This window comes from Idiotropiscis lumnitzeri, chromosome 4 (assembly GCF_059441095.1).
Source record: "Idiotropiscis lumnitzeri isolate Australia: NSW breed Sydney's pygmy pipehorse chromosome 4, RoL_Ilum_1.0, whole genome shotgun sequence".
In the NCBI taxonomy this organism is placed as follows: domain Eukaryota; kingdom Metazoa; phylum Chordata; class Actinopteri; order Syngnathiformes; family Syngnathidae; genus Idiotropiscis; species Idiotropiscis lumnitzeri.
This window is the reverse complement of record NC_142394.1, coordinates 15,841,097-15,854,509: the sequence shown is the minus strand read 5'-3', so window position 1 is coordinate 15,854,509 and position 13,413 is coordinate 15,841,097. Positions and strand designations below refer to the sequence as shown.

Below are 13,413 nucleotides of genomic sequence, written 5' to 3'. Positions count from 1 at the left end.
CTGAGTAAAGTCGACATACTGTAATGTTAGTTGTTTCTGGTTCTGTTTTGGCTTCTCCCCTTGAACACCACATGGGGTCATTAAGTCGAGTTCCGCTATACATTTTAAAGATGGAAAACTGCTGACCTGTCCACCGGAACACACCCTCTAACCCTCCATGGCGTCAACAGCGGGACGACTACTTCAAACAGCAAAGAACAATAAAATCCATGGACTGAAAATGCAACGTTGACGTGTTAGAAAACGCGCATGGGCTTTTAAGGAGAGCCAGAAGTCGCATGGAAAAAACAAACAGTAAATCTTTTATTACATACAGAATGATCAAATGACAATAAAACAAGGGTGTAAATAAAATACGTTGACGTCCAGTGGTAAACAAGAGCCTCTGTTTACTAGTGTCGCAAAGTGCATTGGGCTACACTTGAAGCAGGGTTGAAAAGCTGCGGTGGCTTGAGCAGCGACTTGATGCCGACCTCCCAAACAAATAAAACAAGAAAACCAAAAAAAAAAAAAAAAAAAAAAAAAAAAACTTCCATGTTTGGTGCGTCAGAAGAAAAGTCCTCTCATCCTACGGCCGATGCCCTGTCGGTCGTACAGGACATTGAACTTGTTGATGAATTGGTTCATGCTGTTGCACGACTTCGTGATGGTGCCCAAGTAGGCCATGAGGCCCACGTCGTTGCATTGCTGTGGGCAGACACAAAATGGGAGGGCAGATTTAGAACGGGACAAGCGGGAAATTGGGGTCACATGCAAAATAATACGAACAAAAGGTGGGTGGGGGGGCTTACGTCATAGAAGTCCGTTTTAAACTTGATCGTGCTGAGGACTGGCAGTCTATGGCACAGAGCGTTTGCTTCTCGTAGAATTTCGTGGTTGAACGGAACCTCTCCTGATGGACGGGGAGAAAAAAAATTAATAAAGCACAATCTTTTTTCAGCTAACAACAAGGAAAACATTCTAAAAGCAGCACACTACTGGAATAAAAAGAAGGGTAAAAACAGTCTAAATAATTAAAAAAAAAAAAAAGGAGCAAATAAGCTTGAAGTCAGTCATATTGGGAAAAAGAAACAAAAACAAATAAATGTAACCTTAACTATCACCCCCAAAACCCATAAAATTGTCACTCGTAAAATAATTCACACAAATCAGTTGAAGTAAAAAATAAAATAAGAATTATGCCAAGCAACAAGTGACCATACAAAAAATTCACATGACCACAAATTATTTAGTATTTTCATTAATATACAAAAAGAATATCATTCAAGTATACGGTGAACTGGGGCTGAACGATTTATCGTTTTGGGACCAAAATCGCGATATGAGACGACTTGATTTCGAAAAGGTTAAAGCTCATGACGTAGAGCTTTATGTCAAACGTATATTAAGTAATTATTATCTCATCAATAATGTTTTCACAATTCTGAGAAATGTACTGAGATGACTCAGGACTCAATGAAGCGTTTTTATGAATCCCACTCGCATTCTAGGCTGCAATATGATTGGTTGCTGCACCAGGCACAACAGGAGGGATTTATAGTAACGCCTCAGCCGCAGGGTCTGTGTGTGACTTCAAACAAAAGTTGTAATGGAGTTTGTGGAGGCCAGTGAGAGGCCTCTGTTTAATGACGTGCCAGAAAAGGAAGTGTCTAATTTAAAAGCAGAAAGAAAGAACAAGCCAGTCATTCTTTGGGCGCTAACTAGCGAGGGCGTCTCACCTGATTCCACGGCTTTAACGTACTCCAGAATGATCTTGACGCGACTGTGCAGCATCTTGATGGCACTGTGCTGAGCGATGAGGTGCTCGGCCACTGAGACGGGAAGTAACGAAAGCGGATTTCAGAAGCGCATTTCACGTGTTTCTATCGGTTTGCTCCGACTTTTACCTGTCGAGTTCTCGCCCGTGCCGGTGGCCGTCATACGGGCGACGTGATCCACGCCGATTCTCTCGGCCTCCTCCGTTGCCAGAGTGTAGTTAAGCTCGGCGAACAACATGGTGGCCTGCGTATTAGCGAGGGCAGGGAGGAAAAAAAAAAAACATTCAGTGAAAACAATCCGAGATGAAAGGTTCAATATATAATCTTATTTGAGAGGAAGTTTACCTCGCCACTGATGATATCAATGACTGATTCAAAAACGCTCACAGGTAGCTGAGTAAGAAAAAGACAAAATGGATCGATGAGTTGGCATATTTTAGATGCGTCAAAAACAACCAAACTTGAATTAATCAATACAACAATTCAACGCCTGGACCAAGTTGCCACATACTCTGCTGCTCTCCTTCTTCATCGTTGGCTGATGTTGTTAATATAAAAACAAAAACTAAATAAAAACTTTTATTTTCATTATTTCCTGTGGTAAAAAAATATTTAAAAAAAACTTGGCGGTCAAGAAAGCAACTCACATCAGTGTGTTTGGTCATCGGGTTAAGCTTGAGGAAGAGCGGACTCTCAATGATCTCACACACCTAACAAAGTGGAAACGACAGTGGAGGTCACAACATTTCAAGCGTGATTGAGGATCATTGCTTCATTCAAGGGTACCCACCTGCTTGTGAATGTGAATGTCGGACGAGTCGGGAGGGCCGCCTGTGGTGTACCAACCCAAGAACTCCATTTCTTTGAATACCTGCTTGACTGGGAAATGAAAATCACACAACACCAATATGACACTTCAATAACAACGGGTGGATGAATTACACACGATAATTTCCGACTGGAACAACGCTAGCTAATAGCTAATTAAAAAAAACATTACAAAGCAAATAAGAAGTTTGTGCACAGTTCCAAATCCCTTACAGAAAAGGGAAGTGTTTCACCTGCGCTTTTATACTTTTTGCAAAAAACAGCAAAGGGCTGCCAGACAATCCGACATTATTGCAAAACTCAACAAAACAACTCACACTGCTCCTCCTTAGTGTAGTAGTACTCCTTGTCAATGTGCACTTTGTCGTCCGTCGTGTGTGAAAGAAGCTCAAATGAGTTCATCACCTCGATGTTTCGGCCCTCTTGCTTCCCGATGAGTGCACCGATCACTGAGGAAAGAAAAATAATGAGTGAGACAACAACTAGAGACATGCTTGGTGCACAATAAGCAGCCTCTGCAATGGTAGGCATACCTTGCATAGGTCTTCCTTCCTGTGAGCGGATGCGTATCCAATGGTCTGATATGTTGAGGATAACAAGAGGGTGCAAGGCCACCGAGACGCTGCCAGTCATCCCGGAGGCCATAACACTGGGACTGGCTACAAATGTAGAGAGACAAGCCAAACATCCATAAGTTCATTTCTCAACAACAGCCCCACAAGGTACACATTTTGATCACGAAATTACAGACTGCTTTTTTCCATAACATTTGGAGAAGAACATTGTTCAGTAGTTGAATGGGATTTAGAGAACTGTGACAAACTTTAAATTGCTACCTATGGTTGCGCAGTGACATTAATTGAACAGAATAAACATCCAGGCAATCTCGCCTCAAACTAGTTAATGTGTTGACAGCTTTACAGCACAGCCGCCTGTATCAGCAAACTCCCACCGGCAGCGCGAATCCCGCGTATTCGTAGCCAGGGATAGACAGCGATACATTTAAGAATCGAGCGGAACAATTTGCGTGCGTAATCGTACGGCTGCAAGGGAAAAAGTAATTGAATAAGTGCTAAAAGACTCGCCTGCCCCGTCCACTTCCATTCCACCGCCGTTGCTGGTCGCCATCTTGTCCGGTGAGCTGCGCATGCGCGATATCAGATGTAAAGGATTATAGCTCGCATGACAGTGAGGTTTGAAAAAAAACTAATAATTATTCAACAATTGTTTAAAAACATGAATACATTTGATTTTTCTAGAATAAATGTAATAGTATAATATAATTTTAATAACATTTTTAAATTTATAAATTTACACCAGGACCTGTCAACCAGTTGATGTTTCTGGCGGAGTATTCATCAGGGAGCACCTGGTGTGCTTCAACATATTTAGGCCGTGCTAAAAAAAGAAAAAGGTGTCAACAGTTTTGTTTACATCATGGATGAATTCCCAACGTGTAACCTCGATTATCTTCCAGAAAACATTTTGATTGACGTGCTGTCATATTTGAGCGTGCGCGAGCTCGTGAGAGCTGGGAGGTGAGAGCTAGTTGAGACAGAGTCTCCAAAAATAAAACCTGCCCGTTTTCATCTTGTGTGGAATGTTTATCCGTGACTCTTATCACAAGGTTTAAAGCTGTGCGGTATTGAAATGTCCTTTCAGAGTGTGTAAGAGATGGAGACGCCTTGTAAAGGATCAAAAACTGTGGAGACTTGTCGACCTGACTGCGTGGAAAGGGGTAAGAATACTGGAGCAATATATCCTTGTCTCCAACCCTTGTATTTGGGGGTGTTAATTGAATCTTGGGGTTTGTGCACTTTAACTATTCTAAAATGAAAATTTGAGTGGATTTTGTACACTGTACCCCATCTTGCAGCGCAATTCTTCGTACGTGGTTGAGCAAATATTGAAGAAAGTGTTGTTGCAACTTTTGTCTTGTCCCAATACATATACTGGACATTTAAATGAAATCAACACAACTCTTTAACAATATGAGGTTTATGTGATGTGAAAAATTAGGCAAAGATAAATCATTTCAAAACTTGTCCACCATTAATCTGAACCATAGCATGCAGACGCTGTGGTCCACATCAGTCATGAGTCACGAAAAGGGTACAAGAGAATTTGCAATGCCCTGAATATACACACAAGACAATTCTCATCAAGTGGAGAAATCATTGCACAAGAGGCACATTACCCTCCAACATTGATGAAACGATGAGAAGAAGAAACATTGAAAGAATTCCTGGCTGTTGAGTACATTTCCCCTCTTATTAACGTTAGGGCTATGTGGTTGAGTGACAAGATTTATATTTGATCTTTTTAACCGATAAAAACATCCAGCCCTTTGACAAAAGTCAAAACTAAATAAAACAAAAATGAAAAATCTCAAACTATTCTAACAGTTTTCTAAGCACAGCAACATCCCCCCTAATAAAAGACTATTCACCCTTCTGAATTTTTTTTTTTTATCTGTCCAAGTTATGTTCATCATGGTTAATGGTGGAAAACGCTTTGAATTCATTTGTCTTATTTGTCTCATTTTTTAGATCACAAAAAATTGACATTTGAAAAAGGGTGTGTCGACTTTTAATGTCTACTCTCTCTCTGGCTTTCTCTTTCTCCTTAATAAGATGACATCTCGTATCCTCTGGGTCCTTCTGCGCCAGTATCTCGGTTGTGGACTGCGGTACTTACGACTGCGTGGTCTGCTCCTGTCCGTCCGAGGCGGCACCTTCCTCTCTGAGGCCTGGCTCAAAGCTTTGTCCACAAAGTGCCCTCGCCTGAGCAAGCTCTATCTTCTGCACGCGGACTTGAGAAGCCTCCCTAGTTGCCAGCTCCTTCCGGCATCCTTGAAGGTGCTGGAGCTGCAGGGCTGTGAGCTGCCTCAAGGTTTCTTCAACCAGGACCTTCCTGCTTCATCGCCAGAGAACGCACAGGCGACTACCAGCGTTAAACAGAAAGGAACAAGATACAGTGGGCCATTGGGGATTTCTATTGAATGTTTAATCCTCAACAATGTTCCCTCCTTTAAGGACCAACACCTGCAGAGTCTGACATCATGGGAGCGACTCAGTCGATTGGAGTTGTGCGACACGTTTCGCGTGACTGCAAATGGACTCCGAGGCTGTGCCGCTAAGGAAGGAGTCTACGGCATGGAAGGTCTATTCCGGCTTAAGAGTCTGGAAATGAGCATCACCACGCGGCAGGGCTACCAGCGGCCGATGGCCTCCTTAGGTTTAGAAACGGGATGGCTCGGACTAGAGGAGCTGAGCCTGGGCGGCAAGGAGGTGGCGCCAGGGTTCCCCTATGCCAGCCGCCTGAAGGACCTGAAGCGCCTCTACTTGAAGGCCTGCACCCTCGATGAGATGCAGGTCGTGCACAACTGCAAAACGCTGCGGGCTCTCCCTGGCTTCCTCAGACTGGAGTTTTTGGATGTGGTCTTCCAGCCACGGCGTTGCTCACCTGAGGGGGCTGGTGGCGACGAGGGGGAGCAGGCGCAGGAGGGTGAGGAGGAGGCCACGGACGGTGATAACGGCGACAATGCCAACAATGAAAACAAACCGGATAAACTGATCGGAAATCTGCGTCGCTTGCTGGCTGTCATGCTGCCATGCTGCACACTGGCTTTTAACAATTGCTCTGTTCAACTCAACTCAAATCTCGGCTCAAATATATTTATATAGCACTTTCGTGACATCCGCAGCTCTTACAAAAATCCTGTACACAAAACAATAATGATGATGCAATCATAGGTAACCAAACAAAATCCTCTCTGTTCAAAATATAGTACACCATAGCTCTCTTCACATTGGCACTTTGCAGATAGGATCTTAATTGCATCATGATTGATCTCTCCAGGTAAAAATTGCTCAGAAAAAGGTCGATTAAGTGAAGCATCCCATTTGACACCTGAATTATAACACTGCTTCTTTTTACTGTAATTTCTGGAGAATAGAATTAAAAAGATTGAAATCGTTTTTGTAACGCTGCGTCACTTGAATGGCCATTGTGCTGCTCTTTCTAGTGTGCTCGACGTGACCATCTGGAGGCAGTGTGAGACCCAAAGACGTATATTTTGTTACTTGACAAACGCACTACTGAATGTCAAGAATGTCTCCTAACTGTGTCCTTTTGAGTTTGAGCTGTCAGACCTCCAAATTTGTATGTACAGTATGAGTCTTTTAAAGCACACATGCAGATGTTTCTTCTCTTATTTCATCTACTACATTCGTCTCAACATATTTCTCACATTCAGTCATAATTTAATTTCCAAGATACAGTGTACCATAGATTAGTTCTCCTGTGAGTGGACAAGTTCTGTTCTTTTAAAACTTTCATAACAATCCACAATTCCATGAAGGCTAGACAACATACTGTGTTTTGCCTTTTGACATTAATTTCAATGTCTGACCTCTGAAGGCAAACCTAGAACATGCTTGAGAGACTTTGCCATTGGAACGCCTTGGGTGTCCCAGATGGACTGGGTGAAGTGATTGGGGAGAGGGAAGTTGGGGTTTCCCGGTTTAAGCTTCTGGTCTGTGATCCAGGCCTGGAAAAGCAGAAGAAAATAAGATTTATTTGTGGACTTTTTTTTTGGTTTTGCTAATAAAAGTTTTATTTCCATTCAAAGCGCAAGAAAAATACTAAGAACCTGGGTGGATATTTGCCTCATATTCTGTAACACGAATTTGCCGAGCCCGAGCTCCTTTTAAAACTTACACTCAGAAGGCGGGTCAATGTTGATTTAAACCAATCGTACCTGCTCCTTCGCTTTTCCTTCCTGCCCCTACTGGCCAATGACAGCTCTCGATGTGCAAGATGCCGACCAACCAGCTTCGTCCGTCTTGACATTTTGAAAAACTTGGCGGCTGTGGTCGTTCGGAGGAAGAGTTGAGGCTTACTATAAAGTTGCCGCTTTCGCATAAAATGCAGGTAACTGTTGTTTTTGTTTTGTAATTGTGAAATAATAATGTACGAAGGTTGCTAACCCGGAGTCATTACATTTTGGCATCGTTCATACGTTCAGCGACCTAGCCGACGCTGGGTTAGCGTGTTTTGAACTAGAGCCTAAAGGAATTCTCTATATCTCGTGAACATATTGTTGAAAAAAATCTTCACATACATAATCAGCTCGCGTGAATCGTTGCGTATAACCCAAGTTTACTTTCGTCGACAGGTTATGGCTGATAATAACGTCGTTTGCGGCCTAGTCGTTATTTTCCATTGTTCCAAATGTTTTTTTTTTCTCATTATAATCCCTCTAGGGAAAATGGCCGTTATCCGTGAACCTGCTTGTAATAACTGCAAAAATCATTGCCGCATTGTGGGTTAATGCACGTGTATTGAATAATTAGGCAATATAAACCTCCAAATGCATACGGTCTATGTACTGTATAGAATGTAGTATTACAGTCAGCATTGCATAAGAACCTAAATAATACTTGATTAATACAATAGATAAAATGTATTTCTTTATAGAATAAAGAAAATCACGAGCCAAGGGCTATCCAGCGGCAGGTAAGATGATGAAAACAAGCGTTGAACTAATCTATTACAATATTGCTGTTTTTTATTAATCGTGTGTGTGTGTGTGTCAGTGTGTTTAAATAACAATGTACTTCTGTAACGAATCAGCCGGTTATTTTACAGATGTGGATTACTGTCATCAAACGTCTTCACCCCCTACTATTACTCGGAGTATATTGACAAAAAAGATTATTTATTAATTTCTGCTTGTAACCTGTCTGACTAGAACTCTAGCATGGTGGCAGGACCACAGCGTATTCCGGTGAAACCGTGGCTAGCCGCAGACAAAAATGTCATCACCGGTAATATGATCTTAAAAAAATAACGTGGATAATATGGTGATAACTTTATTGATAAAGTGTACATCAATTTTAGGACCAGTCAGAGAGTGTGTGGGTTCGTCCTCCAGTTTGGTTCCAAAGTAAGTATACACTAATCCGCCAGTTCTTTGTATAATTCCGGTTCCAATGATTCGTAATGCTTATTTATTTATTTATTTAATTATTAGACATCTTATCTAAAGCCAACAGTCTCAAACTTGGGTTTTAAACTGGACAGTGATTTTAAATTAGATCAGTGAATCAGTGCTGTTGTCCGATCTAGCTTCTTTTATGTTAGGCATCTGGCTAAAGTGAAGCCCTTTCTTTCCCCTACTGCATTTAGAAACAGTAATGCATTCGTTACATCGAGGCTAGATTACTTTAATGCACTTTACTTTGCAGTCAGCCAGTCGACGCTCAAGCACCTCCAACTGGTCCGAAATGCTGCTGATCGCCTTTTAACTGGCGCTCGGAAGACGGATCACATAACCCCAATCTTAGCCTCTCTTCACTGGCTCCCAGTCCACTTTAGAGTTTGCTGTAAGATACTTCTGCTCGTCTTCAAATCTTTAAATGGCCTCGCCCCAACGTACCTCTCTGAGCTCCTACACCCCTATGCACCTGCCCGCTGCTTTCAGGTCTGTGGACCAAATGCTACTGGAGATGCTGAGGACTGAGCACAGCCTCAGGGGGGATCGCACCTTTTCTGTTGCCGGTCCTTCCCTATGGAATGAGCTCCCATTAAATGTTAGGCAAGCCCCCTCTCTATCCATTTTTAAAACCCGTTTGAAGACAATTTTAGTCTTTAGCTTTTGACTCAACGTGAGACTGTCACTGTTATGCTGTTCTTCTGGTATCTATTGCAAATGTATTTATATGTTTTAATTTGTGTTCTGATTACTTGATAATTTATATGACGGCATATGGAAAGAACTTTGCGACAGCTCCAGCTGTTGGGAAATGCGCTATATAAATAAAATTGTATTGTTTTGTATGGTATTGCATCTTAGGTTAGCAGCTGGCTGTTAACTAGCTAATCTTTAGCCAGTCTGCATGCTGTTGAGTGCCTGGCGCCAGTTTGCACCAGAGCAGCTTGTGTGTGAACATGTCCATTAAATGTTTATTTTAAAAGTCCACTGGTGACTGTGCCTGTACTTGACCACTTGTGGGGGCATTACAATACTTGAGGAATAAAAGTGGTAGCTAGGTTTGGCTATGTTAAACTGGGTAACATCGAACGTATGTTGGCAATCATGTGCTGTTGAGGTATGTTTTTTTTTTATTATTATTATTCCACCTGTCAAAATTAAGTTTCGAGGCCCAGATTTGGCTTCACCTTTTTTGTAATTTAATTATTCATGATAATCGATTAATCCTTTGAGCCTTCGTTTCAACCTATTTTGTTTTCTATCAGTCCACTCTCTTGAACCCCCCGTTTTATTGATTTATTTTCTTATTTATTTCTTTTAAAACAGGCAGGTCACCATTGACGACTTTGACATCGGTCGACCCCTGGGCAAGGGCAAGTTTGGCAACGTGTACCTTGCCAGGGTGAAGAAGTTGCAAGCCATTGTAGCTCTGAAGGTGCTGTTCAAGTCGCAGATGGAGAAGGAGGGCGTGGAGCACCAACTCAGAAGGGAGATCGAGATCCAGGCCCACCTTAAGTAAGTGTCTTCTGCGATATTTCATTTTGTCTCATTGACTCACTTGACAGCCATCGATATAATACAGTGGAAGAGTTAAACACAATCCGTTATGGGATGCTGATTATTATTGTCTTATTCCCTTAAGATAGACATTCCGCAATTGTGCCCGGTGCAGTCTGCCATCTTTGTTGTGTCACAAATAAATTCATTAGATGTTTGAATATCGTAGTAACTTTAACCGAACTACTGTATTGAATCGAGTAATGTGTTACTTAGTAACTCATCATAACCAGCATCACTGCGGTCAGGTCACTTCAAAGTCAAAATACAGCTGTATTGATAAAAAAACCAAAATGTATTTTCTTCTTCTCAGGCATCCCAATGTCCTTCGCTTCTACAACTATTTTCATGATCGCAAAAGGGTGTTTTTGGTGCTGGAGTACGCACCACGTGGCGAGCTGTACAAGGAGCTCCAGAGATATGGACACTTTGATGACCAGCGCACTGCCACTGTAAGCTATGAACTGAGGCGCCATCCTTAGGTCGGTGTCCAAAGTGTCGTTTTGAAGCATCGTCTCATGTTTGCAGGGTTATAATTATATAGATTAAATATAATTGTTTGTAATATTTTCCCCAAACTGCTTAATTTTAGTATGACTTTTTTATACGTGGAGTGCTAGTTAAAGAAAACAGAAAATTTGCTGATTTTTTTTCTTGCCCCCACATTACCTCCTATTATTTGTGAAAAACATCTTTTAAATGTTCATCAGCGTGTTGTTTTTAGGGGGCGGGGTCTTTAAAAAAATCCCCCCAGTGCATCTCAAAGGGCATCAATTATATGCTATTTTTTGCTATTTGTTTTGATTTACGATATGTTTTTTTTTTTCAATTTTAGTTTATTTTGTTAGCTTTTGATAACTATAATATAACATTGGTTGTTTGTTTTGTAAGTGGTCAGTAAGTTCTGAAGATTTTGCTGCTTTACTTTCCAGTACATGGAAGAGATCTCAGATGCATTGTTGTACTGTCACTCGAAGAAAGTGATCCACCGTGACATCAAGCCAGAGAATCTACTGCTTGGCTACCGTGGAGAGCTGAAAATTGCCGATTTTGGTTGGTCAGTTCATGCGCCGTCTCTCAGGTATGTAGCGCCAATCAGGTCCCAAATTGCTTTTGTAAGAAGTTGAGAGACTGCCGTTTTATTAAAGCCACAGCTGCAAACTTGACGTATTGACGTTTCTGCAGGCGTCGTACAATGTGTGGGACGCTGGATTACCTTCCTCCCGAGATGATCGAGGGCCGCACCCACAGCGAGAAGGTGGACCTGTGGTGCATTGGAGTCCTCTGTTATGAGTGTCTTGTGGGGAACCCTCCGTTTGAAACTACCTCCCATTCTGATACCTACAAAAGAATTATGAAGGTGGGTCAGAAAGAGTCAATTTCTTTGCTGCGTCACAGCCGTCTGTGACAGAAAATATGGCATTTGTCTTTTATTAACAAAACTAAGTAAAGCAGCAGTCGTGCAATTTGACGTTCAAACTAATATTAATTACCTTCTCCTGACCAAACCCTGAAAGATGTTCGCAAGGTGAGGCCGTGACCTGGGGCACTTTGATGTCAATTTTAATCCGGGTAGAGGAACAGCCTACTTAAAATGTCAACCTCCTTGAATGGCTGAAAAATGTGTGGATTAATCTTTATTTTTATTCCCGAATTTTTTTTTACCTGACTTCCTCTTTAATACATTTTTAATATATATATATATATATATATATATTTATTTATTTAAAGATTGAAAATTAAAATCAACAGGTTTACAAAAATATTTCATTCGGGAAAACCCCTATCACTTATCATGAATATAATGTATTCCTTCCGAACACGATCAACATTATTCCCTATAATATGAGCAAAATCTAGTATACATTTCGGCATGGAAAATAAACTCGAGGCTGTAAGCATGCCCGGTTACATGTTACAGTTACAATGTCATCCTAACGCTGAAATCTTTCTCTGATGGGGCACTTCAAGATCAGTATTTTTATTCTATATTTAGCGGTGGGAAATTCATTTTAGGGCCCGGCTGTTACAGATTTTAGGGGGAGAAAAATACCGATTACGATTAGTCGGGTGTAAATTTACTTTTGTCGTATGAGCTGTTTCTGAGTCTCGTCCCATTCTTTTGCAGGTGGATCTGAAGTTCCCAAACATTGTCTCCGAGGGTGCACGTGACCTGATCGGCAAGCTGCTTCGCCACTGCCCCACCGATCGTTTACCGCTACAGTGCGTCATCGATCACCCGTGGGTCCGCAGCAACTCGCGCAGAATCTTACCCCCCATCTGTCCTTCCAAATCCTCGTGAGCCAAAAACAAACATTTACCTGTGATATTTTTGTTTTGGGGAGATATTGTTTGTCCAGCATTCTTTTAGCAAATGTCCTGCTGTGGGCTCAAAGATTTATGTTTCAGCTTGTTTCTTGTACAGCGTGGTGTTTTTATTTACGGGTGCGTCTCAATAAATGAGAATATTTTAGAAAATGTATTTTTTTTTCAGTAGTTTTCAAAAAGTAAAACCCTTATAATGATACTGGGTCCAATGTAATTATTTTTTGGTTCTAATGTTGATCATTAATTGACACTGCCAAAGAAACAGATTTAATAATATAGAAATGTGTGCTTTGAGCTGAGAAGTGCCATCCGAACTATTTTACACTAGTCAACTCAATACGATAAAGTACAGTAATGAATTAAGCAGGGGCCCCCCCAAGGACCACTTGAATAACGTGGGAGGCTTTTTTTTTTTTTTTTAAAGATAGCTCAGCTCAGTACTAGTCTCAAGTGAAAGTCTGACATTCTCATATCGTAGCAATGTTGAAGTGATCATTTGAAAACGCAAAAAATAAACTTTTTTTGTTTCCTACCCACCGTAGCTGATAACACTGGCCTACATAAAAAAAAATAAGAATGACAAATTTTCCTGATAATTTTTTGCACTGAAGACAGTGGTACCATTCATTTTGCACCATATGCTCCTTTTTTTTTTTTTTGTTACACGTCACAAGATTTGCAGAATTAGTTCGTGTTATTACTTGTCTTCTTAGCGTTAGTGAGATGTATATTATACGTATAAAGGGCATGAATAAACTGTCCGTTCACAATGGGGAAATTCTGAGCGAAACTCCATGTGCAGCCTTTCATCAAGTAATAGTGATCCGTTATCTGCATTATTTTATGCAAAGTAAATACAAAATAAAGTAAATAAAAAACAAAGTACGGTACTCTTCTATTCCATACATTGCATTAATATGCCTCACAACTGTACACAAATCAGGT

The 13,413-nt window shown here is 41.1% G+C and overlaps 3 protein-coding genes across 4 annotated transcripts; 2 read left to right on the top strand and 1 right to left on the bottom strand.

The window, feature by feature from the left end:
- Window positions 1–281: 281 nt before the first annotated feature.
- On the bottom strand, window positions 282–3,256 carry cops6 (COP9 signalosome subunit 6). Its single transcript, XM_088294956.1, has 9 exons — window positions 3,119–3,256; window positions 2,903–3,034; window positions 2,548–2,636; window positions 2,405–2,467; window positions 2,103–2,150; window positions 1,887–2,001; window positions 1,719–1,811; window positions 792–892; window positions 282–687 (listed from the first exon to the last, which is right to left on the bottom strand). The coding sequence occupies exons 1-9, from the start codon at window positions 3,228–3,230 to the stop codon at window positions 547–549; spliced, it is 894 nt and encodes a 297-aa protein (XP_088151082.1). The 5' UTR covers window positions 3,231–3,256; the 3' UTR covers window positions 282–546.
- A 680-nt stretch (window positions 3,257–3,936) lies between these two features.
- On the top strand, window positions 3,937–6,787 carry fbxl12 (F-box and leucine rich repeat protein 12). The gene is made up of 3 exons (XM_088294114.1): window positions 3,937–4,123; window positions 4,248–4,323; window positions 5,219–6,787. The coding sequence occupies exons 1-3, from the start codon at window positions 4,023–4,025 to the stop codon at window positions 6,269–6,271; spliced, it is 1,230 nt and encodes a 409-aa protein (XP_088150240.1). The 5' UTR covers window positions 3,937–4,022; the 3' UTR covers window positions 6,272–6,787.
- Window positions 6,788–7,359: 572 nt separating this feature from the next.
- On the top strand, window positions 7,360–13,350 carry aurkb (aurora kinase B). 2 transcript variants are annotated; one of them, XM_088293884.1, is made up of 9 exons: window positions 7,360–7,520; window positions 8,067–8,105; window positions 8,341–8,416; window positions 8,490–8,535; window positions 9,910–10,098; window positions 10,454–10,592; window positions 11,073–11,221; window positions 11,326–11,500; window positions 12,269–13,350. In XM_088293884.1, the coding sequence occupies exons 1-9, from the start codon at window positions 7,515–7,517 to the stop codon at window positions 12,440–12,442; spliced, it is 993 nt and encodes a 330-aa protein (XP_088150010.1). In that variant the 5' UTR covers window positions 7,360–7,514; the 3' UTR covers window positions 12,443–13,350. The 2 variants fall into 2 exon arrangements, with proteins under 2 accessions (XP_088150010.1, XP_088150011.1); XM_088293885.1 differs by lacking the exon at window positions 7,360–7,520 and adding an exon at window positions 7,531–7,632.
- The last annotated feature ends 63 nt before the right edge of the window (window positions 13,351–13,413 follow it).